The sequence below is a fragment of the Natator depressus genome, chromosome 6 (genome assembly GCF_965152275.1).
Source record: "Natator depressus isolate rNatDep1 chromosome 6, rNatDep2.hap1, whole genome shotgun sequence".
In the NCBI taxonomy this organism is placed as follows: Eukaryota; Metazoa; Chordata; order Testudines; family Cheloniidae; genus Natator; species Natator depressus.
This window is the reverse complement of record NC_134239.1, coordinates 58389267-58415471: the sequence shown is the minus strand read 5'-3', so window position 1 is coordinate 58415471 and position 26205 is coordinate 58389267. Positions and strand designations below refer to the sequence as shown.

The 26205-nt window shown below is 51.9% G+C and overlaps 4 protein-coding genes across 9 annotated transcripts in view; 2 read left to right on the top strand and 2 right to left on the bottom strand.

Moving 5' to 3' along the window:
- LARGE2 (LARGE xylosyl- and glucuronyltransferase 2) overlaps positions 1 to 7628 on the bottom strand; it is a 52940-nt gene extending 45312 nt beyond the window's left edge. For 2 of the 3 annotated variants that reach the window (XM_074955344.1, XM_074955346.1), the window contains exon 1: positions 7489 to 7627. The gene's annotated coding sequence lies outside the window, so the exon portion shown is untranslated. Of the gene's footprint in view, positions 1 to 7488 lie in introns of all 3 variants that reach the window. The other variant, XM_074955345.1, reaches the window with a different exon arrangement.
- Positions 7629 to 7732: 104 nt separating this feature from the next.
- Positions 7733 to 16675, top strand: PEX16 (peroxisomal biogenesis factor 16). 2 transcript variants are annotated; one of them, XM_074955354.1, is made up of 11 exons: positions 7733 to 7934; positions 8824 to 8859; positions 10033 to 10109; positions 11034 to 11167; positions 11614 to 11717; positions 12398 to 12478; positions 13051 to 13203; positions 13516 to 13588; positions 14001 to 14120; positions 14794 to 14858; positions 16158 to 16538. In XM_074955354.1, exons 1-11 carry the CDS (start codon positions 7805 to 7807, stop codon positions 16214 to 16216), a joined length of 1032 nt encoding a protein of 343 aa, XP_074811455.1. In that variant the 5' UTR covers positions 7733 to 7804; the 3' UTR covers positions 16217 to 16538. The 2 variants fall into 2 exon arrangements, with proteins under 2 accessions (XP_074811455.1, XP_074811456.1); XM_074955355.1 differs by lacking the exon at positions 13051 to 13203 and having other exon boundaries at positions 16158 to 16675.
- Positions 16676 to 17621: 946 nt separating this feature from the next.
- Positions 17622 to 21121, top strand: FREY1 (Frey regulator of sperm-oocyte fusion 1). Its single transcript, XM_074955343.1, has 4 exons — positions 17622 to 18286; positions 18951 to 19114; positions 19726 to 19799; positions 20837 to 21121. Exons 2-4 carry the CDS (start codon positions 19050 to 19052, stop codon positions 20971 to 20973), a joined length of 276 nt encoding a protein of 91 aa, XP_074811444.1. The 5' UTR covers positions 17622 to 18286; positions 18951 to 19049; the 3' UTR covers positions 20974 to 21121.
- A 389-nt stretch (positions 21122 to 21510) lies between these two features.
- The window catches only part of MAPK8IP1 (mitogen-activated protein kinase 8 interacting protein 1), a 47437-nt gene continuing 42742 nt past the window's right edge, over positions 21511 to 26205 (bottom strand). For all 3 annotated transcript variants that reach the window (XM_074955340.1, XM_074955342.1, XM_074955341.1), the window contains 3 exons: positions 24940 to 25010; positions 24130 to 24228; positions 21511 to 22877 (listed from right to left, as the gene is read on the bottom strand). In XM_074955340.1, the coding sequence (XP_074811441.1) occupies positions 22805 to 22877; positions 24130 to 24228; positions 24940 to 25010 (243 nt within the window). In that variant the 3' untranslated portion in view covers positions 21511 to 22804. The remainder of the gene's footprint in view (positions 22878 to 24129; positions 24229 to 24939; positions 25011 to 26205) is intronic.

Here is a 26205-nt window from a genome sequence, read left to right as displayed (position 1 = left end):
ACACAGATGAGAAAGTCAGGAGTATCTATACAGGGACATTCCAATATTAAGCAGCAGTAGGGCAGGAATTACATGGAGGAAGGAATCGTAACATTCTGGGATTAAGCAGACATTGGTTCCTTAAAAGGTCTTTTCCATCCAGTTTAGGTGACACCCACATCCCCCAGGCTGAGATCTGTTTCAGCAGTACCTCCCCCTCCCTGAGGCTCCTAGGTCACACAGATTCACTTGCTTAGCCCCAGAGGTACTAGAGGAGAGAGTGAGCTGCCATGTGCAAACACTGCAGTATGAATGGATGGACAGTATGGCATGAAGGATGGCACATCTCCTTTCTCCAAGCCACAGTCAGACTGCTGCCTAGCTTCTTGACTGGAGACAGATGCAGGGCTCTGACCTCCAGCTGTATTCTATGGTTCCCAAGATTCGACATCCCCTTTCAGGCTCCTTTAGCCTCTGACTTCTCACACTAGAGTCACACAAAATGCATTCATACTGGGCCCCAAAATAGGAGAAAATATTTTCTATTGTATTTCCCTTCTCTTGTGCATTTCACGTGAGCACCTCATGGCAACACTTTGCAAAATTTATTCCTCACATGCCACTATGAGATAGCAAAGTATCATCACAGACAGCGAAATGGACGCACAGCCTGGTGAAGTAATTTGCCCACAGCCACACAAGAAATTTGAAGCCCAGCCTTAAAGAGAATCCTAGGGTTCTGATTCCAAGTCATCTCCCGCCACCCCTGTTCTAACAGCTAGACACCATTCCCTCCTTCTAGAAGAACAGGAGCTATGGAATAGCAGAGCGCGCTGCAGAGCATGACTGAGATGCTTTGGCAGGGCTGTGTGGGGAAGTTTTCACAGTCCCAGTAGGCCTGGAACCAGCCAGTTGGCTATTTCCCTGACCAGGAGAGGCCCAGGATTCTCTGGCAGGTGCAGTAGAGAAGAGACACAGTACTTTTCTTTTTTTCTTATCACTGAGACTTTGGACCCCACTGATGTCAGAAGCTCAGGCAGTGAGCCACGGAGGACACTGCCTTCAATCTCCAACCCAATTCTTCATCTTCCAAATGAGACTTCAGGGTGAACGAATGATTAATTAATAAAGTTGTGGTGCAGTTGTCACAACCCTGCTGTGAGGATTCCTGCTGGCAGAGCTGCAACAGTGAAGCCAGGAGGAGATAAGATGTTCCCTTAGTTGAAATTTTTCCTCCCTAGCAGGAGAAGCACCTCCCACAAAGTTGAGGGGGAGTATAGGAAGGGAAGGTCTTCATGCCAGCAGAGTTGATCCTGAGTTAATGAAATTGGAAGCCTTGTCAGACTAATTTTTCTGCCCTTCAGGAGATGCAAGGATTGACCACCTTCCCTGAGCAAACTCTAGGCTCATTACATAGACCTACACAGAAAAAGCATCCCTTTTGTACCCTTTGGGGGCTCTTTACCAAGTACAGAATTTATGTAAATATTTAACCTGGACAGGTTACATATTTTTACATTGTAAATTCAGGTCTCATCTTCCCTACTTCTCCTAAAAGACTATGACCAACTGGAGAACTAACAGTATCATGCAAAAGAAACCAGACAAAGGAACCAGGCTGTGGAATTTTTAAAGATTGTTTTGGGCATGTTTTTACCAACCCAAACAGTTGGAAAAGAAAGCTTTCACTAGTGAAGAGTCAAACACCTCCCTCCATCCTTTTCAGTCGAGAGCTGGAAAAAGCTCCTATTTCACCTCACTCAGCCCCTCACGGAGACTTCCAGTAAAGAAAGGGAAGACCACACTTGACGTTATTGTTTCTAAGGGAAAGTGCAAATAGTTTTTTGGAGGGAATGGTGAGGAGGCTCTCAGGCCCCCTTCATCCACCATAAACTAACAAAGGCACAAACCTAGTTTCTCACTAGCAGATTTTGGAGGTCCCCTTTAACAAAACAAACCAAGCCTTAAATAGCCCTACCATGTGCCCAAGCCCCAAGATGGCTCCCTTCCATTAAACTCCATCTCCTCATCATGGTGAATAAACCTGGGAGAACAGGCCAGTCTTACAGCATTCCAAAGTTCATCAAAGCCAGACCTTGCTACCAGCCCTCTCCAGGAGGCTGTTGGTTCATACACCTTGAATGACTGCATGTTCCATGCTACCAGATGGGGAGAGAGGCTTGTAACAGTCTACCCAGCTCTAGTACTAATGCATGCTAACAGAAAAAGGTGTAGTGTTTGGGTCAGCAGGGAGAGTCCCAATTCAGTTTGTGGAATATTCCAACCCCACAGCATCCTCAGCATGTTTCAGCCAAACCCCTGGGCTTCCCTCCCATTTCTAAAGTCACTCGGGGTGTGCGCGCCATGCAATGGGTCTGGTGCTTTTGTCATCTAGCTCCCACTAAGAGTAAAGATGGGGCAGGCAGCAGCATTTCAAACTGGATTATTGTATGTTACCCAGCACTGAACTGCCCCCTATGAACTGCAAAAGACTGCCAAAGGGATGCTTTCCAGACCCCAGAAGGACCATGCAGGTTCTGACAGGCTTGTTCATGTCACCAGCATTGCTGTCCAAAGCACTTCTCAGCACAGATTCCTGGGTCTAGCTCAGACTGGCTTCTTCATTTAGATCTGGGTTAGAAAGTTACCTATCAGGCCTTGCTCCCCACGAGATGCCACAGTGAATCAGGCCTCCCATTTTAGGTAGGGCTCATGTGTCATGAACTAAAGTACGCTCCGTATGTCCGTCTGTCCACAGATTATCTGCGGCTTGTAATTTATTCCCGGGGGTGTGCGGTGAACTCACAAAGTGGTGGAATAAATAAAGAATGTCAGTGACACAGCAAGTGGCATAGCTAAGCCAGGAAGCAGATCCATACAAGACTCAGGGCCCCTTTCTTCAGCCGCCCCAATCGGACAATCAGAAAACTAGTGTGGAGAGGCATAGTCCCACACTACTGGGAGATCATCTCACTACTAACTGAACAGCCAAACACCCGGCGTAGCAACTGAAGAGAGCGTACCCTCAGGCCTCACAGGAATATCACACCTCTGCTAATACGCTACAGGGAGTGCCTGCACCCTAGATATAAATTGGTACAATTTAAATTGGCCACTTCTCCACGTGTTACAAGCATTAAGGAGGCAGTTCCTCCCAGCATAGATAAACCCACAAAGTCTGGGTCCCCCCCCCCCCGATGTATTTCCATTAACATTTAAATGCACACCTAAATGTTTCACTACCTAAACACCACTTTCTATAGCTGTCTAACCCCCTGGTGGGTGCTGTAGAATTGCATATGCCAAAGGGCTCCTGGAAGCCTCCTTTCAGGCTCCTGGAAGTTGTGCCACAATGTCATTTCAAGAATCCTGTGGCACCTTATAGACGAACAGACGTATTGGAGCATAAGCTTTCGTGGGTGAATACCCCTTCTTTCGTATTCCCCCATGAAAGCTTATGCTCCAATATGTCTGTTCGTCTATAAGGTGCCACAGGATTCTTTGCCGCTTTGACAGATCCAGACAAGCACAGCTACCCCTCTGATACTTAATGTCATTTCAGGCGCTTCTGGTCTAGGAGCAGCATTGCTGAGGTAACTATAAGGTTCTGTGCCCAACTCTACAGGAGTCAGTCTCCCCAAGTACAGTCTAATCTGACAGACTTTAGCCAGCTAGAGTGCAAGTTACTGGCAGCAGAGCAAGTTGGAGGAACTGAGAGGATAGAGCACTGATTGGACTTGCACAGTCAGCTTACTTTTGGTTTTATTGTCATACCAAGACTAGTGCTGAGTCTGCACTCTCCTCCTTACTGCTGACTAACCACCTGACCCTACCATGTCCATTCCCCAGATGATTTTTAACAGTAAATTGCTGAGAAGCCTGAACTCTGATTTGCACAGTGGAACCCCTCACCCTTACCCCAACCATGGGCCATTTCCCACATATCCCATACGACAGGGTGCTGAGCAGGAAGATTGCAGAACCAGCCCCTGCCACACCAGCCCCATTTAAGTGAATAAAGTGGAGCTGGCTGGAAAGAACCTGCCCTAACTGGTGAATGAGAGAGAGCTGCCAGCCCAATTGTCCCAGGGCTATATAAGCATCTGAGAAGAAGAAGCAGGCTGGTGGGATGGAGGAGGGTGAGGGAGTGCAGGCAGGGAGAAAGCCCTTCCCTCCTGGGTTCAGACACAAGGAACCCAGAGCTGTGTATATTGTACAGTGAGAAGGTGGTGGGTGCACAAACTTGTAAATAAAAGCCCCAGTGGTTTCAGAACCTGAGGGTCTCTGAGTGACTTTATCTGAGCCTAGCAAAGACAGGAGCCAGGAATTCTTATCCCCCAATAAGTCTCATAAACTAAGGAAGCCTGAGAGCCTAACCTCCCAGGCAGGGTAATTTCACTTGCTTTGAGTAGCGATGTCCATAGAGCTTTCACCTTTTCCATCTTCATTATGAAAGCACTAGGGGGCCAGACTGGCTGACATGCTGAGTCACTTTCCTGGACAGGCTGGGGTGGAGAACAGAAGTGATTTAGCCAAAAAGGAGAGCAGGGAGGTTTGCACCCTGGGTAAATCCTCTGTCACAATGTCCCCTGCTTAGTGACAGATTAGCACAGTCTGGTCATATGCCCAAGAGAAGCCAGAGGATTCCAACCATCTGATTGAAGACAAGCTGTTGGGGAGACAGATCTCAAGCTGCTGTCTGGCAGGGCCTGGGTATTTCATTGAAAAATTATGTTACAGCAGCTCAGATAGTCTGCAGTGGAGATCACGGTGGCTTGAATGCTGTTGCTGCATGTCCCCAGAGCCAGGGTCAGCACGTTCCTGACATGAAGTCGTGCTCAGCACCTCTCAAACATAAGTTGAATTATTTTTAATGCACGTCTCTTCTGACACTAGATGTTCCTTATGCGCAATACCCCATCTCCAAATGTTCTGTACAGGAGAACCCAGAGGCGCTGCTGCACGTAATGAGAAACTGGGCCCAACTCCTATGATTAGGAGATGGAAAATGACTATTAGATCCCATCTACTCCAAACTGGGGCAAGACTGTCCGCTGCTGTCTATTCTCCAGGGCTTTGTCCCAAACTAGTTTTAAATATGCCCTAGCAGTAGGGCTTCTGATCCTTGTGAGATCCTTCTACACTGTACTTTTAAAGGGAGCAGGAACTGTAACACATCCCATATTCCTTGGCAGATAAGCCAACTGCAACACACTGAGAAGTCCTAGCTTCCAATCTCCTGTCTGTGTGTGACCTGCACATGTTTTCTTGCCATATAGTCACACAGCATCTGCCAGTTCAAAAACAAGTGGAGGAAAGGAAAAAATCGCACCAAGTCTGCAGGTGAGTCCCCAGTGTATACCAGGGTCCCCTCACAACACACCAGGGCCTGCCCAAGGACCTTGTGGGGAGCAGATGGTGGGGCAGGGCATGGAGACCCCACAGAGTTTACAAAGGTATGGTAGAACCTCAAAGTTATGAACACAAGAGTTACAAACTGACTGGTCAACCTTACGTCTCATTGGGAACCAGAAGTACGCAATCAGGCAGCAGAGACCAAAAAAGGGTAAATACCGTTCAGGACTGTGTTCAACGTAAACTACTAAAAAAATAAAAGGAAAGTTTAAAAAGATTTGACAAGGTATGGTAACTGTTTCTGTGCTTGTTTTGTTTAAATTAAGATGGTTAAAAGTAGCATTTTTCTTCTGCATAATAAAGTTTCAAAGGTGTATTAAGTCAATGTTCAGTTGTAAACTTTTGGAAGAACCATAATGTTTTGTTCAGAGTTATGAACAAGCTCCACTCCCGAGGTGTTCGTAACTCTCAGGTTCTACTGTATATCATGGAGCATTCTTTGAGGCCCCAAAGTTTATTTGGTCTGAACAAAGGGATTTTAGTTCTTTGATGTGAAATCTCACAGCTCTCCTCCGGGGTCAGATTTTAGCTGATGTTTACACATCCATATTTCACTGTAGGGAATGAAATTAACTTTCCCACATTAATTTCAGAGGTGGGTACCAGAGACAGATTCCCCCAAATACCAGGGACCTGTGGATTGTGTTAGTGTAAATGGGGCTCTTCCTTCCCTTCCCCTCACTGGTTATGAAAAGCAACAGTCACATCCAACGTATGATGGCACAAATGCCCTAGACTTCCAGGAAATTCCAGCTAGTGTCCCCTCCTTCTAGAGATACTCAAAGCCTCTCTGCCTTCCACTGACAGCTGGTTAGCCCATCAGCAGGGCTCACAGCCCTAAATTAAGGTTCCCTGCAGAGTTGTACTGGAGGTTTCAAACCTATTCATTTATGTGAAAGACCTCCCCACTTCCAGGTCCCACCCCTCTCCCCAGCTTTACCACAAGCCTTAAAGGGTAATGGCCGCATCACACATTTTTAATCCCACCCATGTTCTTCAATTCCATCCCTCTTAACTTCATTAAGTCTTTTCTACAATGATTTCAGAAGCTTTTACTCACTCTCCACCCCCACACTGACTATTTTTGCCTTTACACTCATCCTCCTCATACACGCAGGATGTGTAAGAGTTTAGGGCTGCTGAAAAGGTGCCAAACTGATAGCCCTAAAAATGAAGAGCCCCCATATATTTGTAACATATAGACAGTAGGAAAGCAAGCACCCCAGCACCGCCCTACCGCTCTGCAGTATTATGATTAGAGTGCTCTCATAAGGCACAGAGCACTTCACAAATCATGCCATCAGACCTCACACCTGCCCTAGAGAATCTGACTCCCGCCTCTGGGAAAAGAGAAATGAAGGGTGAAAAGAGGAGCTCAGACTCCATGACTTATTAATACTTAGCTTCTCTACTGAGTCTGACAACAAAGAGGCCAGTTAAAGCTGCATCAAAACAACGTGGACATCTTCCTGCTGGGAAATGAATGAGACCTACCAACTCATCTCACAATGGGCACTGAACAGCCACAAGGTGGGACAGTACCCACCCAGCCTAGAGTAAATCCAGCAACCTCAAGGGGCAAGGTTTGGTCCGGCCATCACTGCCCGAACCTGCATCTCTGTTACGGGCTGTTCAGGGTGTTCAAGGGAAACCTGCCTCCTGCTTTCCCCGCTCCGCCCACTCGCTCCCGGGGCCGACGGAGCGAGGCGGGAACCGCAGGGCAGCGGGGCTGGCGCGGGAGGGCGGTCCCCGGTTCCTGCGGGGCGGCTCGCAGGGCGCGGGACGGGGCAGAGCCCGGCGCTGCCTCACACCCCGAAGGGTTGGCGGGGCGCCTCGCTGTTCAGCGCTGTGCAGAGCCGAGCCCGACGGGGAGCCCCGCCCGGCAACGGCCCCGAGCCCGGCGGGAGCAGGAGGAAGGCTCCGGGGGCGCCGCAAGAGAAGAGTGGCCTGAACGGGAGGGGAGCAGGGGGCGCCCGGCCACCCCCTCAGCGCTGGCGGGGGCCGGGAAGGCGGGAAGCCCCCCTCGGGCACCCGGACTCTCTGCCCCGCGGGGCCGCCCTGCAGGGGTCTTTCTCCCCGGGCACCGCCCCGTACCTGAGGCCAGCGCGCCCCCGCCGTCGGTGTAGGTGGCCCGGCTGCCGCCGCCGCGCTCGCTCCCGCGCAGCCCTTTAAATCACCTCCGCCCCGTCCCGGCTACGGACCCAGCCGCTCCGCGCTCGATTCATCCTCCTTGCTGCTCCGCGCTCGATTCAAGAGGTTAGCGGGTCTTGGCAGATTGCGCTTGACTGCCCTCGGTGCGCAAGCGCAGAGGGGAGAGTCCGGCGTGTGAGCAGCTCAGTGCGCAGGCGCAGAGTTTCCTACCCGGAAGCGTGCGCCGGGCGGCGGTGGAACTAAGTGTTCCCAGGGAGCCATGGCCGCCGCCGGGCCCCTCGGGAGGCTGCGGCGCCTCTGTCACCGCTACCAGGAGTACGTGAGGCAGCACCCGGCCGCCACTGCGCAGCTGGAGGGCACCGTGCGGGGCCTCTCCTACCTGCTGCCAGGTACCGGGGCGAGCGAGCTGGGGGGACCCAGGAGTCCGGGCGCTTAACGACCGCCTCTACGGGTAGCTGGGGCAGGAACCCAGGCGTCCTGCCCCGCCCAGAGACCCCGCTCCCCGGGCGGGCGGGACCCCAGGTGTCCAGACTCCGTCGGACGAGAACTCTGGGAGTATCTGCCCCACCGCCTCTGTTAGCCAGTCCCGCCCATTACACAGTGGAGTTTTTTTGTTGATTTGTCACGAGTTGCATTGACAGGGCCCCACTACATCATAACCATTGTAAATCAGGTCCATCTGCATTGCCTCGAGTTACTACGGTTCAGATAAAGATGGACGTGTATCCCTGCGATTCACACGCTGCTGGGCCAGCAGGATCAGCCTGCTCTGAACTCAGGCATGTGGTGGAGAAGATAATGAAGCCTGTGCTCCAGGTGTAGCCTACACTGTGGTTGGTCGTTTAACAAAGTAAAAAAAACAAACAAACCTGAACGCATGGTTAAAATATTTTGGCACATCACCTTTGGCCTGTAACATGCCAAGAAATGAGGGAGCATCAGCCTGCAGGACACCCACCCTCACCTGCTGGACTTGCACAGATATTGGAAGGTTGAAGAAAAAATAATAAAACTTCATCTAGTACTTGGCCAGAAAGAGGCAGAGCAATGGGAAGGGGAGGAAGTAACCTGATATTATTATTATTTATTATTTTGAGGGCAGGAGAATGTTAATCTCTGGGCTCCTTGAGAGACATCCTTGATGGATACTTGAAACCCTTTAGCTAAGAATTCCCTATCAGCATTGATTAAAGTAATTGTTTCTCTCTGAAGCAGTGATTGTGGTGGTTTTCAGCAGCATGACAGACCCTCCTCTAACATCGCTCCTTTATTTCCCAGGTCGCTTTTCTGATTCCCATGAACTTTCTGAGCTTGGTACGTATGCTGGTGAACTGATATGCGGCACCAGAACGGTGCCATCTGCAAATGTTGTGTAGATAACCGGCAGACTTTGGGGAGGGAGGGCTGAGCATTGTACCAGGGAAAAAGGTGCAGGTCTGAAACTGGAGTGCTGCTGCTGCATGGCTGGGATTATTCAGTGGCTGTTGTTCCCTAATGCTCCTGCAAGTGTCGCTTCAGTTGGGGCAGGGTGAGGTGAGGCGAGGTGTTCCCTTGGGTCTGATGGGAATGTTTGTTTCTTTGCCAGCTGCTAGTCTAGGCTTTCATGGGGCTCCCTGTTCCCTCTGATGCTAGTGGCTGCTATTTGGCCATTGGTTTTGTTAAATTTGTTAACTTTGCCTTCCTGAACTTACTAACAGGTGAGTACTCTTTTCACTGTGTTGTAGGAACCTGGTGATCTGAAGCTCTCTACCAGCTGCTGTTTGAATAAAACCAGAAAGAGTGGCTACGTTACTAACTTGGAGTTGGCCAGAGACCCTGCCCCACAGCAAGCTCAGTCTATCTCCCACTATCTCCCACTCTGTCTGGGGTCAAATTCCTGGAACATAGTCCTCGCTAAAAATCATCATTCACTTAACTTTGCTGTTGGCTGCATTGCCTCTCTGAGCTATCAGGAGTCTGTCCGTCCCATCTAGGGTTGCCAGCTTTGGTTGGATGAATTCCTGGAGGTTTCATCACATGACTTTTTTAAATTAAAGATTACTCTTTAATTCCTGGAAACTCCAGGACAATCCTGGAGGGTTGGCAACCCTAGTCCCACCCATTCATTTGCCTCAGTGGAAAGATTTTTCTCCTGAGCACTCAGCTTCTGCCATATCCTATGACTGGGTGAGGAGAGGGTTCAGTCAGTGGCTGGATCTCTTTCCCATGTGAAAAGAAAAGGAGTACTTGTGGCACCTTAGAGACTAACCAATTTATTTGAGCATAAGCTTTCGTGAGCTACAGCTCACTTCATCGGATGCATTCTGTGGAAAGTGTAGAAGATCTTTTTATATACACACACACAGCATGAAAAAATACCTCCCCCCACCCCACTCTCCTGCTGGTAATAGCTTATCTAAAGTGATCACTCTCCTTACAATGTGTATGATAATCAAGTTGGGCCATTTCCAGCACAAATCCCATGTGACTCACTCTCTTCTTTCCCAGTGTACTCTGCCTCCAATCTCCTGGTGCTGTTAAATGACTGGATCCTCCGAAAGGAGCTACAGCGGACCCTGCCTGTGGTGAGGCTCTTGTGCACAGGGGGCGGAATTGGCACATGCATTTCTGTAGAACCTACTGGGCCAGATTCCAGTCCCTGCTGCAGCCCCTTTACACTATTCCCCTCTGGTGGCATAAAGAGGCCAGAACAGCCCTCTGAATATGTGGCATGCACTAGTGCTGTGCTGTCCCGGCTTGCCAGCCCTGGCATGGAGGAGCGACCAGAGCGCTCTGCACTTTGGCAATTCTGGGCTGTGCAGAAGTCCGTAGGCAGCCCATGTAAGGCTGCAATAAATTAGAGCAGCCTCTAACTTATGCTCTGGACCACACCAGTCACTGAGAAGCTCACAATCTGGGATTCACAAAGGAGGTATAAAGCCACCTTTGCCCTTCCCCTCTCCTGGACTGCATCTCCTGACTGGTGCAACACAGAATCAGGCCCCTTATGCCATTCTATGTACAGTAAAACAAAACAAAAAAATCCAAGCCCAACCCTGACTGCTTCTTTCTTGTAAGAATCTCTCCATACCCCAAGCCAGCCTTCAGCGATCACTGTGTTAGAGGTTCCATTAGAAAGGCCTCTGTTCTGATAACCTGCCTATTCTGTGGGCTTGGATGTGTCAGGCCCCGTGCCAGCTGAAGAATGCAAGTCTATAGCCAGGATCTCAGCTGTCTAGTGAACAAGAATGTTGAACTGGATGAGCCTAACTGGCTTTTCACTGCTGAAGGCCACATGTGAAATGAGTGGGATCTCAGCCAGTCCTCTTCATCAGTGGGCTACACAGCGTCTGAAAGGATATCTGCCATTTACTCCCAGGAGCCCCCATCTAACCCTTCCTCGGTTCACCCTGGAAGTAGAACTTTCAGACTGGGCTGGACTTACACCCTGAGTGACACACAGCCAGAGTCTGCTGCTTCTCACTCTCTCCCCCTCTTTGTGTTTTCAGTCACTACCCCAGCAGAAGTTGCTGACATGGCTGAGTGTGCTCGAGTGTGTGGAAGTGTTTGCGGAGATGGGGGCTGCCAAGGTGTGGAGTGAGATGGGCCGATGGAGCATCATAATCCTCATCCAGCTGGCTAAGTGAGTGCTCCAGGTGGAGGGAGGAGGGTGTGTTTGTACAGAAAGGGAGGGCTTGTTACCACGGGCTAATGAGTGAGATGTTACCTAGAGAGCATCCAGCAGATCTGAGCTCATGGAAGAAGATGGTGCAAGCCTGTTCCATGAGGCTGTGCACGTTTGGGGCTGCACAGGACATTAGATTTCCTGCTGCTGGAGATTCTCATCTTTGTGGTGGTGCTCCTGGCTGTGGTAAGGCAGTGTTCAGAGTAAGGGTGAAGAAGGGACGGCCAATGATGAGCAGTGTTGGGTCCTGTTGCCATGTGCAGAGTGGCTGTTGGCCCCATTCGCTCAATGCAAAGCAGAGGTTGTGTGTTCCCTGTCTCCTATGGCTGCTGCCTCACCATGAAGCTGGGTTTCTGTAGTGTGTGCCTGATGCTTACACCTCCTGGCTTGTCTGTGCCCCATAGAGCCATCCTGCGCCTCCTGCTCTTGCTATGGTACAAAGCTGGTATCCAGACATCTCCTCCCATCATGCCACTGGACAGGGAGCAGCAGCAGCTCCAATCAGAAGGTGAGTCCATTGCACTAGGATTGCCTCAGCTTCTTGCTGCTTACCAGACATTTGGGGTAGTTTGGAGACTTTGTGGGGCACAGTGGAGTGGGAATGTCATCCAGTTAGCCCTGCTTGAAAGTCCTCAGTAGCCGAGTGGTTTGGGCAGCAGGGAAGCTGTAAGAATTCCATAAGCCAAGCAGCTGGAACGGTGCTACTCTCCAGTCCCAGCCTTCTCCACAGCATGCACCTACACACACCTTGGTTAACTTAACGGTACTGCTCCCTTAGACTGTCAGCCCTAGTGGGATAATGGGCCTAAATCTGGAATAGAAAAGAAGGCTGCAAGACTGGCTAGAGGTGCATTAGCAGAGCTGTGGGAAGGGGTGGCAGGATTGGAGTAGCAGGCTGCATGTGGAACCATGTACCTTCCTGCACTTTGCTTGGCTGTGCTCAGTGTTAGCAGTTTCAGAAAAGCTAGACTTAACAGCTGAAACGTAAAGCCGTCGGACATAAAGCACTCGGACTCCCTGGCCTCCTGAAGTTAGTACTCTAGAGGGAGGAGAAGGGGCTACAATGAGAACTTTGTCCTGGGAGAAGGTGCTCCTATGCCACCTCAGAGCAGTGTTAACAGAGAGCTGCAGGGAAGTTTAACTCAGAGTTACATCCTTGATCTCGCTGTCATGCCTCTTTCCTGGCAGACAAGGAGGGCAGCTCAGCAGGAAAGGAACAGACATATGTTGGGAGGCGCTCCAGCCGCGTTGTGAGGTCCCTCGAAAGCAGTAAGTACCTCTCCCTGGTCAGCTTGTGCCCCGGCATAAACCCCGACACTAGCTGTGTCTGCCTTGACTCTGTGGCCAGGCTACAGATTCTTTTGGAGTGTTGGAGTGTAACCTGTGGGAGCTCGCTGGCTTACCCAAGCGGGGGCTGTTCCCACCACTGGCCTGTTTCTCTCTCTCTTCCCCCCCGCACCTCCCCCCGAGAGCAACAGGATCGGTGCTTGTGCTGGGCCTGGCCTCAGGATTATTTCAGCCTAGGCTTACCTGTGTCATGGGATAAGTCTTCAGCATGACTATTCAGCTCCCCGTGCTTTGAAGTAGCCAGATACCAGGGAAGCCTTCTCTGACTATCTGCCCCAGCTCCTAGGGGAGCTCCCTCTGTGTTGGCTATAACCAGCTTCTTCTCCATGCTTGGGGAAAGCCAGAGCTGCAGCCTCTGCCATGTGACTGTAGTCCTCAGAGTTCTCCTATTCCAACCCCTCCCCTGGGCGTCACTGAAAGGCCAGTGTTTGTGCGCTGGATGCTTGAGAAAGGCACAGTTTGCATTAGAAATCTTGTCTGCAACTCTGTTTCAGCCCCAGCCTTGCAATCCAGGCACTGGGGGTCTCCCCAAGAGAGGGAGGGAAAACAGAACCGACGAGCAGAGGAGATGAACCAGGCTCCCACCTCTCTGGGGCTTCAGGAAACCATTGCAGAATCTGTCTACATCACTCGGCCTCTGTTCCACTGTATCCTGACTTGGCTTTTGTTAGTGGCTGTAGTGTGCCTTGTACCCCACCGGAGTACTGCAGCCTCAGTGCGCAGCCTTCCATGCAGCTGTTCATGAATGAACAGACACAGAAGGCGCTCTAGCCAGGGGCCCTGTGTGCGCTCAGCCATTTGGACTAGAAGAGCAGGTCATACCAGCCTCTTCCATGGGGCACTTACAGTACTAACGTGTTAGAGCTTAATCTTGTAGGGCTGCCTGGAGGGTCATTTTGCCTACCCAGCTGCTCCCAACCATGTCTGTTCTCTCCTTTCCTTGACTCTTCTGTTCCCAGTGTTGAGTTTAGGCATATGGGGCCAGAGATCATGGAAGCCCTGGCTTCTCTCGGGAATCCTGGATATCACAAGGTCAGTTGGAGGGAGGCCACCTACGGCTTCAGCGTTGGGTGTTTTGGGGTTGAACTCCCAGTCCTGTTTTTCTCGATTGTCCCCATTTGATCCCACTGGTGTCCTGCTGTTCCGTGCTGCGTAAGCCCTTCAGGTAGAAGCAGCAGTGGGGGACAGGGGGTGGAGCTGCAGGTGGGAGCAGTTATTTGTGACAGCAAAAAGTCCCACACCAAGATTCTCAGGATCCACCCCTGCAGCACCTTCACGCTGCGCTGTCCCTAGTTCGGTGGTTAGCCTTTCCTCTGAAGAGGAGCAGGGAGGCCTGCTCAGTGCTCCACTTCACGTGAAGCTGAGAGCAGCAGGGACTAGATGCTAAAACTCCCCTGCTCTGGCCATGGATCTCTGAGTTAACTCCCTGCCCTTCTCTTTCCAGCCTAAGTTTACTGAGTGATATGAAAGACCTGAATAAGCGAGAACGCTTGGAGCTGAGACGCCGAACCATCCTGCTGCTGTACTACCTGCTGAGATCTCCTTTTTATGACCGATACTCAGAGTAAGGGGGCCTGCTGGCTGTTCTGAATGTACCCCCTATAAAGGAGCCATCCCCCAACAGGATATTTGATGAGCAAGGTGCTCTAAGAATATAACAGTGGCCATACTGGGTCAGACCAAAAGTCCATCTAGCCCAGTATCATGTCTTCCAACAGTGGCCAATGCCAGGTGCTTCAGAGGGAATGAACAGAGGTAATTTTGAGTGATCCATCCCCATCATCCAGTCTCTGCTGTCAGTCGGAGGTTTAGGGACATGAAGAGCAGGGATTTGTGTCCCTGCCCATCCTGGCTAATAGCCATTGATGGACCTGTCCTCCATGAACTTATCTAATTCTTTTTTTAACACAATTATACTTTGGGCCTTCATTAAGGTGCTTTGGTGCCTCTACCTAGCTAGGAAGCCAGAGTGGGCTCAGGCTGTATTGAAGATCTCAAGCGTCTTTCACTCTGACCTGCTTCACCTGCATCACTGTTGTTTGCATTAAAATCCTAACATGGGAAGTTGTGGGGAGCTGGCAGTTTGGGGGTGCAGGATATTCAAGGGCAGCAAAGCAGCTGAGCTGAGAGAAATCCAGTTCTCATTACCAAATGAGGAGGCCTCTTCTAGCGCGTTCGGCAGACTGGAACATGAGGTCATTGCACTGGCTTCATCCACACTCTTTGTGTTCCCCTAGGGGCCGGATCCTCTTCCTGCTCCGCCTGCTGGCTGATTATGTCCCTGGAGTCGGGTTAGTCACACGTAAGTAGGCAGCTGTAGTGGCTGCATTTCCACTGGGAGGGGCTGGAGTTGGGGCTTATGTCACAGGCTAGAGTCTGACTGGCAAAGGAGTGAGGAAAAACCCCTGGGATATTTGCCACCAGAATACCTACCATTAACACTCATGTGCTGGTTTAAATCCAAACAGCAAGGGGTTAAATATTGTAGAGACTTAAGCGCCACGATTTTAATCATTCAAATACCCCCCACCTGCCCCAGTCAGAGTTGGCTGGATTTCAGTCCTGGGTTCCCTGCACAGTTCTGCCAGTGCACCTCAGTCCTGACCTCCAGTGCACTCTGCTGTGCTGATCCTGCTATGCTCCCCATACACAGCTCTGCTGATGCCCCTTCGTCCCATCTTCACCCACCTCATAAGCACTGAGCTGTGTAAAGCAGAACACAGAGTGAGCAGTAACCCTCTCCAGGGACAGTTACTCCAAGGTAGTTTTGGATGGACTGTGAATTAAAGAATGGAAACAATCTTGCATTGGGTGGAAGGGAGGGATAGCTCAGTGGTTTGAGCTTTGGCCTGCTAAACCCAGGGTTGTGAGTTCAATCCTTGAGGAGGCCATTTATGAATATGGGGCAAAAATTGGGGATTGGTCCTGCTTTGAGCAGGGGGTTGGACTAGATGACCTCCTGAGGTCCCTTCCAATATTCTATGATTCTATGATTTCTCTAGCACCTCTTCCAAAAGGATCGCAAAGCACTTTACAATCTACAAACCAGAGTCTTCCCTCTTCTTCCACCTCCTGCTGAAACACAGCCCTCTCTGGAGCGGACCACGGGAGCAGTGTAACACTGCATAGCAACGCTACATGAGTTTAGCCAGGAAGTGAGGGAGACTGTGTCTTTGCAGCTGATCTTTGGTGCTGAGTTGGGTTACTGCCCCTTCCCTATAGTTTGGCTGGTGCTCTCCTATCCACAGGTTTCTTCCAGCCTGGGGAGCTGCAGTCCTGGGGCAGAGGGGAAACCTCTTTGCCAGTGCACAGGTGTCAGTGCCTCACCTGTTGCCTCTGTTGTCCAAGTTTCAAGGCCTGTCGCTGGTCATATGAGTCTTGTCCTGCTCTACTCCCAGTGGGCACATCAGCGCCACCACCCAGCAGGGCACAGTCGGTGATTTTGCTTGGGGAAAAGCTAGGAATGGCATAACAGGAGGCTGTGGGCTGGGATTAAGGAGCATCAGCAGAGATGTATGTGGGAAATCCATGCTCATAGTGTACATCTTTAAACTGTTGTTCCCCACTGTGGCTCACCTGGTCTCTCGTTCTCTCATTTCAGGACCAATGATGAATTACCTGCCAGCTTGGCAGAAAATCTATTTCTATAACTGGGGCTGATGGGGAAGTGCCCCTTTGCTGCTGTGACCGGGGCTGACTCAGAGTGGTGACAGGATGTCTCTGTGGAGGGATGTTTCTGTCGTATCTATTTTTCAGTTAAACCATTGATTAGAGACTCCCATTCTCCAGGGGGGCTTGTAACTTTTTTTACATAGCTGTGAACAATGGACACTATATGGGGTGAGAGACCTTTGCCGCCCCCTAGCCTGTACAATACGGTGGCTTCAGTGCTGGTCCAGGACCTCTTTTTTTAAGCATTTAGCTTTTGTATGGCTGCACAGTAATAAAGTCAGACAGTGGCACCAGTGCTTTTGGGACAGTCTGTCTGCTCTGGATGCAGGGACAGATCCTGTGCCCAGCTTGTGTTAACAAGGCCTTTCCCTCCTTGCCCAAACTATTGGAGGCTTCTTCCTGCTGAGGAAGCTGGCTGTGCTGAAGAGGCAGACTAAGAGCCTCTTTCCTCCCAGGATTTCTCCCCCCAGTCTGAGTTCTCTGCCCTGGGCTACAGCTCCCTTCCCCCCAGGATAACCCCTGCTTTCTCAGGCTCATTCAGGGGTGTTCTTCCCATACAGGGCAGCTAGTCCAGTAACACAGATGTTTGCTGGGGAGCTCTGCAAGGCAGGAACATTCTTTCCTCCCCGCAGCTACTGGTTTGGGGGTATCTCAGGCTGCTTGGCAGCTGACTCCACCATAGCTAGCTCTTGCAGCAAGGCCCACCTCTGCAGTTCCCTGTTGCAGGGACTCTCACTTATTGCCGTGGCCACCATCTATCTCTCAAGCACTCCCTTCAGTGCTCTTTCCCCTGGAGAATGCAGGGCTCCATCATGCCCACGTGCTCCTCAGTTGGCGTCTGCCTTGCCCACAGCTGGGACTTCTGGTGGTTGGTTCAGGCTGTTTAATTTCATACAGCTATCCTGTGGGTATTGCATGCCACAGTTTGTACATTGCTTTTCTAGCAGCTAATGTACGCTAAAAGGGCTTGCTGAGCCGCTGCCAGCCCGAGTGGGGGCTGGAAAGCAATGCCAAGGAGGCTGTGGCTGGCCAATGCGGGGAGTGCAGACAAATCAGTTCAACAAACATTTACCTATGTGCAAAGCTTAATGGCCAGGGCCCAGCTGAGCCCTATAGCAACTAAAGAAATGGGGGTGGTTAGTCTCTTTGCTGGCTGAGGAATGGTAGAGGGAAACACAGCACTGTTTTGCCAGAACTATGCATGGAGCAGCCAGGGGTGGGGCAGACTCTCATTCACGGAGCTACAGAACATTTGGCCCTGGAGTGTGAGGTGTGTTCTAGGCCCGGGTTTCCCATGCTCAGCTCTGATGATGCAGTCTCAGTCATGCCCAGCCACCCTGCTGCTCTTCCAGGCCTGCCTTGCCAATGCCCCTTTGTTCTCTCTCTCCAGGGAATACCTTTACAACAGAGGAACCGTGGGCTTGTTGCAGTCTGAGCAGCTCCCATATTTCTCTCACTGAGCTCAGTGTATCGTAACCATCTTCTAGTCTCACCAGCTCTTCCCTTTGTGGCAACTTTCACTGAACAGGAGTCCCTGAGCAGTTCCCCGCTGGTTATCAACACCCAGAATGACACCTCAGCAAGAAGTCGTTTCACAGAGGGGGGCACAGAATAGGGTGATGATAATGCCCCTACATAAACTGGCTTGGGGGCCCCAGATACTACAGTGGTGGGTGTGCAACACGTACAGAGGGACTTCTCACTGGAGTGCTTGGAGTAGAGCCTGTAATGGAGCAGAAGTTGCTGTATTCCCTGCAGGGCTATCAGATCAACCAGCGAGAGAAAACGTGGGCCTCATGGCCACTCCAGCACAGGACAGCCAGTTTGGATGGTATCATTCATGCAGTATACTTCAAGTACTACCCGGCAGCAGGCAGTGACAGCATATGGTCCAGGCTGCAGCAGCATGGAGCCATGAGCTGGGGAATATGCTTCATTCAGTCCAGAGGCGCCTAGTGAAGGGAGAGAAAGGAGGACTTCACCCAGCGTAGGCAGACATCTGCAATGAGATGGATGGAGATCGGGAAACTGCAGAGAAGATGCAGATTGCAGGAAGTGGTGAGGCTTGCGGGAAGAGCCAAAGGCTTTGAGGCAAACATTTAGAGAGTTAAACATGAGGAGGGCAATTCTGAACGCTATCAAAATGATGGGGGATCCAGTGGAGACTACACAGCATGAGCTGTGTGTTTGTGACTGCTAATGTCACACTCCAGTTAGAGCGGCAGCCTGAGGAGAGTCCAGGAGGATGCTTAGGTCAGGAGTGGAGGTAACGGATCACTCTGTGTCAGGAAGAGCTTCCGGATCCTGGGCTGCATGTGACGAGTAGTGGCCTAAGCTGCTCCTGCAGGTATCCTGCAGATACCCTTTTTAAATTAGCTTATGGGGCTGGCTCTGTGCTGGGCCCCACCCAGTTTGGAGAGAGGCTCTCAAAGCCTCTGTGGGCTGCTGTGATGTGAGGTGGTAGGTGCATTGAGGAGGCTGAAGGGGGTAGATGGCTATCTTGCCATCACAATTACATTCAAAGGGGCTAATATTGTCCAGACACCTACGTTGTTGCCCTAACACCTGCATTATCCCCAGCTTGCTACTCGGGGCCATGCTTCTCTGCTGCTCTAGCTCCAGGCCTTGCCTCTGCTAGCATCTCCTGATGTGTTACCCAGCACTCCTGCTACCAATGCAAGTGATACTTCATGTGTTTGCTCCTTTTGTGATGTCACTGTAGGGACTCATGATGTCATTATGTTCCACCAATGAAAGAAAAGGAGGATAGGCGGAGTCCAGCCTGCTTCTGCAAGGACACAGTATAGTTGGGCTGGGCTTCATGAAGCTGCACCTGCTGCTGACACTCCTACTGGGGGCTGTGCTCCCTGTGCCACTTCCCCAAAGGTAACATGGCCCCTGCAAAGTTTGTGCCCACTCCTTCCTCTGCCCCCAGGTGCCTGCCCTAGAACACATGCAGGAGACTCAGGCATGAGCTGAGCTGGGAGCTGGATCCTGAAGGGTGGGGATCAGAGCTTAGGCCAAAGCAGTGGGAATTGCCCTGTTTGAACCATGCAGAAGAGCCTAGTTGCTGCACCTTAAACCTTCCCCCACCTCCATTCCAGCAGGGGGCACCTTTCCCTTCAGAGCCTGCCTCTGCAAGCTGTAAAATGCACCTGTCCTTACTGAGGGAAGCCAATGCACAAGTCACCCTGTCCACATTAAGGACAACCGTCAAATGCATGTAACCTGGCCAAGTCAGCCTGTTTCCTGGAGCTCCACCATTTAAGCTCTAACAGTAGGCTAAGTGCCTCCTAGGCCAAATGCAATTACCCACCATCTCATTCCAGCTCTGCTGCTGTCTTTTATGCCCAGCACCCTAAGACCTGTGGCTAGAACCCAGGTTGAGCTTGAACTGGAAATGCGCCAGCAGCCCCAGGCCTGCTGCTGGGAGGAGACTAGTGAATGCATCCGCCCTGGGAGCTTCCTGCTCCCCTGACCATGCATTTCTATTGCAGGCTCAGCGACTTAGTCCCTGAGGATTTCTCTGCTCCCCTGGAGCTCCCACAGCAGCACTTCGGCCTGGTGGACGGTACCAACTTACTCTGCTCTAACATGCTGTCATGGGGGGCATGGACAGTTCCCCTTCAGCCTCCCCAGTGCACAGCAGGTGCACAGCAGGTGCACTGCCTCCTGCACCATCAAAGCCAAGTCCCCACAGCCAGGGAATGCAAGAGGAAGGGTTACGATGAGGTGGGGTTGGGGCAAGGCAGTGGCTTCCTCAGGGGCACACACCTCACTGTTTCCCAGTCACAGGTCTGTGGGGGGCCAGGCGCTGCCACTTAAGGTTGTAAGCCTGATTCTCAAGATTTGCCCTGTGCAAGGCTCCTGCTTCCAGGGGCAAGCAGGCTTTCCCCCTTCCCCCTGCAGTGAGCATGGAAGAGCCTGGTTTACTGCATAAGGGATCCACTTCAAAGCCTCAGCTCACCCTCCCCAGAGGCCAAGGAAGGATTATTTCCCCAAACACTAGAATATAGGAGCAAGTTTCAGCTGAGGAAAGCAGGCCTAATGTCACTGCAAGCCCTGGATTGGTAGGCAATTACTATTTTAAAGGCTAATTCAAGTGAGAGACAGCCTCACTTAGCCAGCAGGATCTCCCATTACCTGCAGCTATGGCTCACCCAGCAGCCAAGCCCCCTCCTTAGCAGCCTGTCTCTGTATAGCCAGCTGGCCATGAGTCCCGACTGCCCCACCCCATGCCACAGTTCAGCTGGCCAGGCTGTGGGGAAAGCCCCTGAGAAGCCAGCCAGTGCCAATTGCACCTCATTTGCAGTGATTTTCCCTCCCTGTGCATGGACACTTAACAGGCACGTGCTGTTCATTGTGCATGGCGCAGAAGTTGCTGCTACTGCAGGGTGATGGCTGCACTGCTCTAGGTGCTGCTACAGCCCAGGCTTACTTTTCGTAGTTCCCAAAAGCACACACCACCTCCAGAGTGGGGGGTGTACGTGTGAGTGCTGGATCCAAACTTGGTTCATTAGTGGCTGCAGGCATTTTCCCCACAACACAGGCTGTTTTGGGCCCTGTGTTTCTCTCCCTCTCCATCACCAGCTCTCTGTCCTTCCATAGATTATGGTATTAAACCGAAGTACCCCCAGTTCCAGACTCGAGCACCCCGGAAGCAGCCAGCAGGCCTGCACCAAGCACACAAGAGCAAGCGGGATGAGCCAGACTTGGCAGAGTATTATTATGACAATGTCCTGTGAGCTGCCCAGGGACTTGTTGCAGTGGGGGGTCTCCATGAGCCCTAAGGACTCCAGCTCTGGCCCTGTGCACTAGTTGCTTTATAAAGGTGCGCTGTACAGCAAGACAGACTGAGGGGCTGCTCAGTGATACCTGTTGGGGTGGGGCGGAAGGTGAAGGCAGAGGGCTGCCCCTGCTCCAGACTAGTTCCCTTCGTCCCATGGATGTTTCTTCAGCTGCTGAAGATGGTGTAGCTGAAGATGAAGCCCCTAAAATTACTTCTCCCCTCTAATGAAGGCTGCCTGTCTCCACCTGAGTGTAGAGGTGGGGATCCCAGGCAGAGAGAACTGAGGTCACTCGTCCATAGAAAGCCATTCTATGCAGCCCCCCGGCTGCCAGGTAAGCTGCTCTGCCATGATGCTAAATCTCCCTTGGGCTTGAGGTGCTGGGTGGGGCTCTCTGAAGAGGCCCCTGGGAAGGAGAAAATGGGCAGGATGCCCATGTAACAAGGCTGTGACAGAGGAGCTGCAGGCCTTGCCCAGTGCTCTGGTGTGACACACAGACATGTAGAGCAGCTCCATGAAATTTTATGTTTAATAGTTTTACCACCACAGCAGATCCAGCTGAAGGCCAGAGACCTTGACTGGAGGGGAGAAGTGTCATCCCCTAGATATTAGCACACCTCACTGCAGTCCTGAGCCCCTTGCTGCTCCCTCTCTTGTCTCAGGGTCCCAGCTTGTCTCTCAGGTTCCTGGTGCCTCTCCCCCTCAGTGGGGCCACTGCCATCGTGGAGGCTGGGAAGGAATTCTTGTTGTGCTCATCCCACTGTGGATGGACTAGACCCACTGCCTCTCACTTTCAAACTTGCATCCCAGTATGCAAGTAGCCCACAGCCACTGGCACCTGCAGCTGGTGGGGTGAGGAGCAGAGGAGTTCCCCCCACCTGGAGACTGAAGGACAGGGGCCCCCGGAGGAACTGTTCCCCTCCCACCCATACAGGATGAGAGGGCATTGACTCTTCTGCTCCCCGCTCCTCCTCCTCAAACTCACTCCTCTACAGGGAGGAGAAATAGGGCCCCATAGTCTCAGCCCAGGCTAATATTCACCCCTGGAAAGCAGGGGGTTCTCTCAGGCTGTCTGGGTGGGAATGGCAGGGAGGCTACAAACCAGGCTGCTCTTCCCTCCTGGGATGAGACTATCTTCCATGTGGTACCCCTCAAGTGGTTCCAAGGCTTTTAGCAGTTGCCTCTCTCTGCCATGCCCATGCCACCCTGCCCCTCAGGGGGTGGGGTGGAGTTACCCCCTTCCCTCTCAGTCAGGACTTGGGCTGACCTGTTCCTATCAGCTCCAGTTCTCAGCAGCTGATGGGGCTTCACAGTGCGAGGCCAATGCTGCCCTGGAGTTAAAAATCAGCCTGAGGGAGCTGTAGAAAGCTGGCTAAAGCTGCAAGCCAGGCCAGGAGCTGGGAGGATGAGTGCTCGCTCATCACACCAGGCCAGCCCTCTCACTTACACAGTGACAGGGCTGCTCTGTCCTAGGCCAGCTCCAGTGCCACAGCTGCATTCCTGCCCCAGGCTGCCTGTTCCCCCTTCAGAGTCCACAGCTGTGTGTCTTCTTCAATATAATAAACTAAAGGAGTATTTTACAATAAACCCCATTTTTCATCTCTCCCCGTCGCATCCCCCAATCCCCAGCCCAAGGAAGGAGAGTCCTGAAAAGAGGCAGTCCTCCATGCACCAAGGGAGCCATCCCAGCTCTGTTCCTCCTCCAGTGTCAAAGCAGCTTGTCCATGCATGATGGGGAATGGGCGAGTTCGCTGGTCCTGTCTGTACAGAAGGGCACCTGGCCCAGTCCCTACTCCAGGTAGATGTCCTCTGTGGGGCAGGTGTACTCTACATATTCCTTGTAGAACTGCTGGAAAGCCCTCCTGCAACAGACAGATCAGAGAGCAGGCTGAGGTGCGGTTGCCACTCAGTGCACTGGCAGCTCCCCCATCCAAGCCGTGTGTACCTTGCATGCACATCCCCCCTTTGGTCGGGGATTCTGAACGGGCCTTCAGCCCCTATCAGAATTCAGGGATTTGTTTTCATAGAGTTCTAGAAACGAGCTGGAAAGACTCCATTAGGTGCTTTCTAGTCTATCCCCTGGGGCCTAGGGCACGATTGGCTGCTACTGTCTATCTCCCACGGTTCTGTCAGCCCCCCCGGAATGTCTCCAGTGCCAGTCTTCGGTCTTTCCTTTTGGGGGCAATCCCTCAGTCTCCTATACATCCCAGTCTACTCCTCTGTGAAGTTTGCACATCTTGTCCCCAAGAGGCCCTGGGGTTTGTTTCAATGCTGTTGGGGTTTGGTTCCCTTTAACCAAGCACAGGCTTGTTGCTGGCCCCCGTTCCTGTCATAGAGGGTTACGGAAGCAGCCTATTCTTGCTGGGCACTCCCAGGATTCCAGGGGGCTGTAAAGCTCTTGGGCAATAAGAGGACAAAGGTCTCAGCTCCTGGCAGTCCTGCAAACCCTCCATCCTTTGCTCCTCCCCCTGCAGCAGTGGTATGTGAATGGAGGCACAGAGGCCAAATCCATCCTTGAACCATTCACCTGACATGGCACAGCAGTGGGGAAATGGCAGGGACACAGATCCATAGGCCTCACCACTGAGTAGCTAGAAGGACTCAGGTCAGCCACGTGGTGTCGCTATTGAGAGCATTTATGTGGCACTCGGGGACACAGAGTGGCACACAGCAGCAGTTCCAAACCTTTCTTGGCAATTGCTCCATTCTGGGGTGGCTCAGGGGACTGGGATCCAGAGCCTTTCACCTCCAGGGCACCTGCTTCAGCCCAGCCCAAGGCAACAGTTATCACCATACAATGCCTCAGCTGGTTGGGGCCTCCTATGAAATCAGTTGTTGGCTCTCGGTCCAGTGTCCAAGTCACAAAGCCACAGCACAGCAGTCTTGCTCTAACTGGCCCCTATTTCTAGAGGACGTCAGCCCCCAGATCTTCTCTACACAGCACCAAACTGCCATGGAAAATACTTGAGAGTTTAAGTACCCTAATCCTCACTCTCTCCGGCCGCCCCAACCAGAGCTCCCCACTCCCAGCTCAGCTGGGCGGCTCCAGTCTTAGCCCATGGCAGGTGAGAGCACCACAATTCAAGGCAAGGCAATAGCCCCCCCCGGACTCACCCTACAGACTCCGCAAGCGGCTTGGTTGACTCCTCTGAGACGAAGACGTGACAGGCAAATCTGTGGTCAGCTGGGTGCTTGGTGATAAACCCAAAATATCTGGGAGAGAAGAGAGCAGGTGAGGCTGGAGCAGAGGCCATGCACAGGGCTGCGCTGCGGAGGAAGGGGTCTGCCCACTGCCCAGGCTGTATGCCCCATTAGAGCAACAGCCCAGGAGACAGGAATTATTCACAGCAAGGCCTGACTTACCCTTTGGGAAGTGGGGAGGGGTAGGAAGGGCATGGAAACTGGGATCGAGCCACTCTACTTCCGGTGGCAGGGGGACAAAATTGGGTTGGGGAGCACCAAGAAAGAAGGACTCCAAAGAGTCACTTGTGGCGCTTGTGCAAATGCCCAGCCCTGGGCACGGTGAAACGGGGAAAATTCCCAACCGGAAAAACCCTTCCACTGTCCAGTGACTCAGCTTTGGTCCGATAATCACTCACTGCACCTTCCTAGCCCCATCTTTGGAACCCACTGCAAATACCTTTTAACCCTCACAACACCCTGGGGCAGAAAGCATCCAACTCCCAGGGCTGGTCCATGCCTGCAACTGCGGGGAAAAGTGGGTGGCATTTACAGGGAAGGGAAACCCATAGGAAGGAGGAGGAGGAGAAAGAGAAAGATTATGACAGCTGGAAAGCCCCCCTCTCCCACCCTTGCTCCCAGGGAACACAACTAAGTCTATAAGTAGAGAGCAGGCTGAAAAGGAAAAGGGGCCTCTCCCCCAGGATCAGGATCATGGAGGCCCTTGACCCCTTGGGCACTCACTTGTTGTTTTTTGGATGGTATCCACAGAAGGAAATGTTCTTCAGCTGGAAAAAGTGGCTACATTTATTACCCTGTGGGACAGAGAAAAGAGCTGTCAGACTCAGCCTGCACTGCTAGGGTGATACGGTGCTGCCTCTATGGGGCAGAGGAGGGTAACACACTGCCCATCTCACCCGTGGAGATCCAGAATCAGGTTCCACATGAAAGTGTCTCTTGGCCTGACCCCATTTGTTGCCATCATAAACCTCCATACAAATGGACACAATTGGTGACTGCTTTGCAGAGGTCTGGACTGTAATATAGTGAGGTGCTGCAGGTCAGGACTGGGGAGGCATGGCCAGGGCTGCGGGGAGTGGGGGTGGGTCCAGGACGGGGATAACATATCAGGACTGAGGTGCATGAGCAGGGCTGTGCGTGGAGCCTGGGACTGGAATTTCAGGGGGTGTTGTGAGCGAGGGCTGAGGTGCCTTGTGAGAGCTGAGGGAAGCTTGCTCAGCATTTGCAGGCACAATTCCTGGCTCTAGCTCGTAGCTTGAACCTCTCCCTGGCATGAGCTTGCAAGAGGCACTGTCTACGTGTGAAATCACATCTCTTCTGGGAAGGACTATAGCTACTCTTGTTACAGGTTAGGCTCATGATTCCCATCACTGACAGCTATTAGCGTTCACAGCGGGCATAGCATTTTCTTGTGTGTGTGTGTGCGCGTGTGTTTCTTTTGACAGACAAGGTGGGTGAGGTCATATCTTACACTGGACCAACTTCTGGTTAGAGTCGAGATACAAGCTTTGAGCTTACACAGAGCTCTTGCTCAGTTCCTTTGTGTTTCCTTTGTGCATTTGAGAGCACTTTTAGCATCAGTGTCACTGTTTGCCCTGTATAGTCAGTTTTTCCCTTGCTGAAAAGACCTTTATAAACCCCAGCCAGGGAGCAGAAAATAATTTAACATATCTAAGCTATGGCCTTTCCCATCCATCCCCACTGCTAAAACTCTCCTCCAGGCTCTCATGCTGGCCTTGACAAATGCAACCTTGCCCTGCTCACATCCATTCAGAATGCTGCATTGCCCGCCTGTTACATTTTCAAACAAGCACCTTTGCACTTTCTCCCATGCTGCCCCACCTGACTGGGAGGAGCTCCTTGTGAACACCCGCAAAACTAACAAGTCATTATGTACCTTAAAGCTCCTCTGCTGTGACACCTACTAAAAACCTGACAACAGTTATGCTCCTGGTGTGCTGAGACCACTGCCTATCATGCCAACGAATG

Coding starts and splice junctions, on each gene's coding strand:
- PEX16 (XM_074955354.1), top strand. CDS start 7,805: ATGGCCGCCGCCGGGCCCCTCGGGAGGCTGCGGCGCCTCTGTCACCGC. Junction 7,935..8,823: donor CCTCTCCTACCTGCTGCCAG/GTACCGGGGCGA, acceptor TTTATTTCCCAG/GTCGCTTTTCTGATTCCCAT. Junction 10,110..11,033: donor TACAGCGGACCCTGCCTGTG/GTGAGGCTCTTG, acceptor TTGTGTTTTCAG/TCACTACCCCAGCAGAAGTT.
- FREY1 (XM_074955343.1), top strand. CDS start 19,050: ATGAAGCTGCACCTGCTGCTGACACTCCTACTGGGGGCTGTGCTCCCT. Junction 19,115..19,725: donor CCTGTGCCACTTCCCCAAAG/GTAACATGGCCC, acceptor TTTCTATTGCAG/GCTCAGCGACTTAGTCCCTG. Junction 19,800..20,836: donor GCACTTCGGCCTGGTGGACG/GTACCAACTTAC, acceptor GTCCTTCCATAG/ATTATGGTATTAAACCGAAG.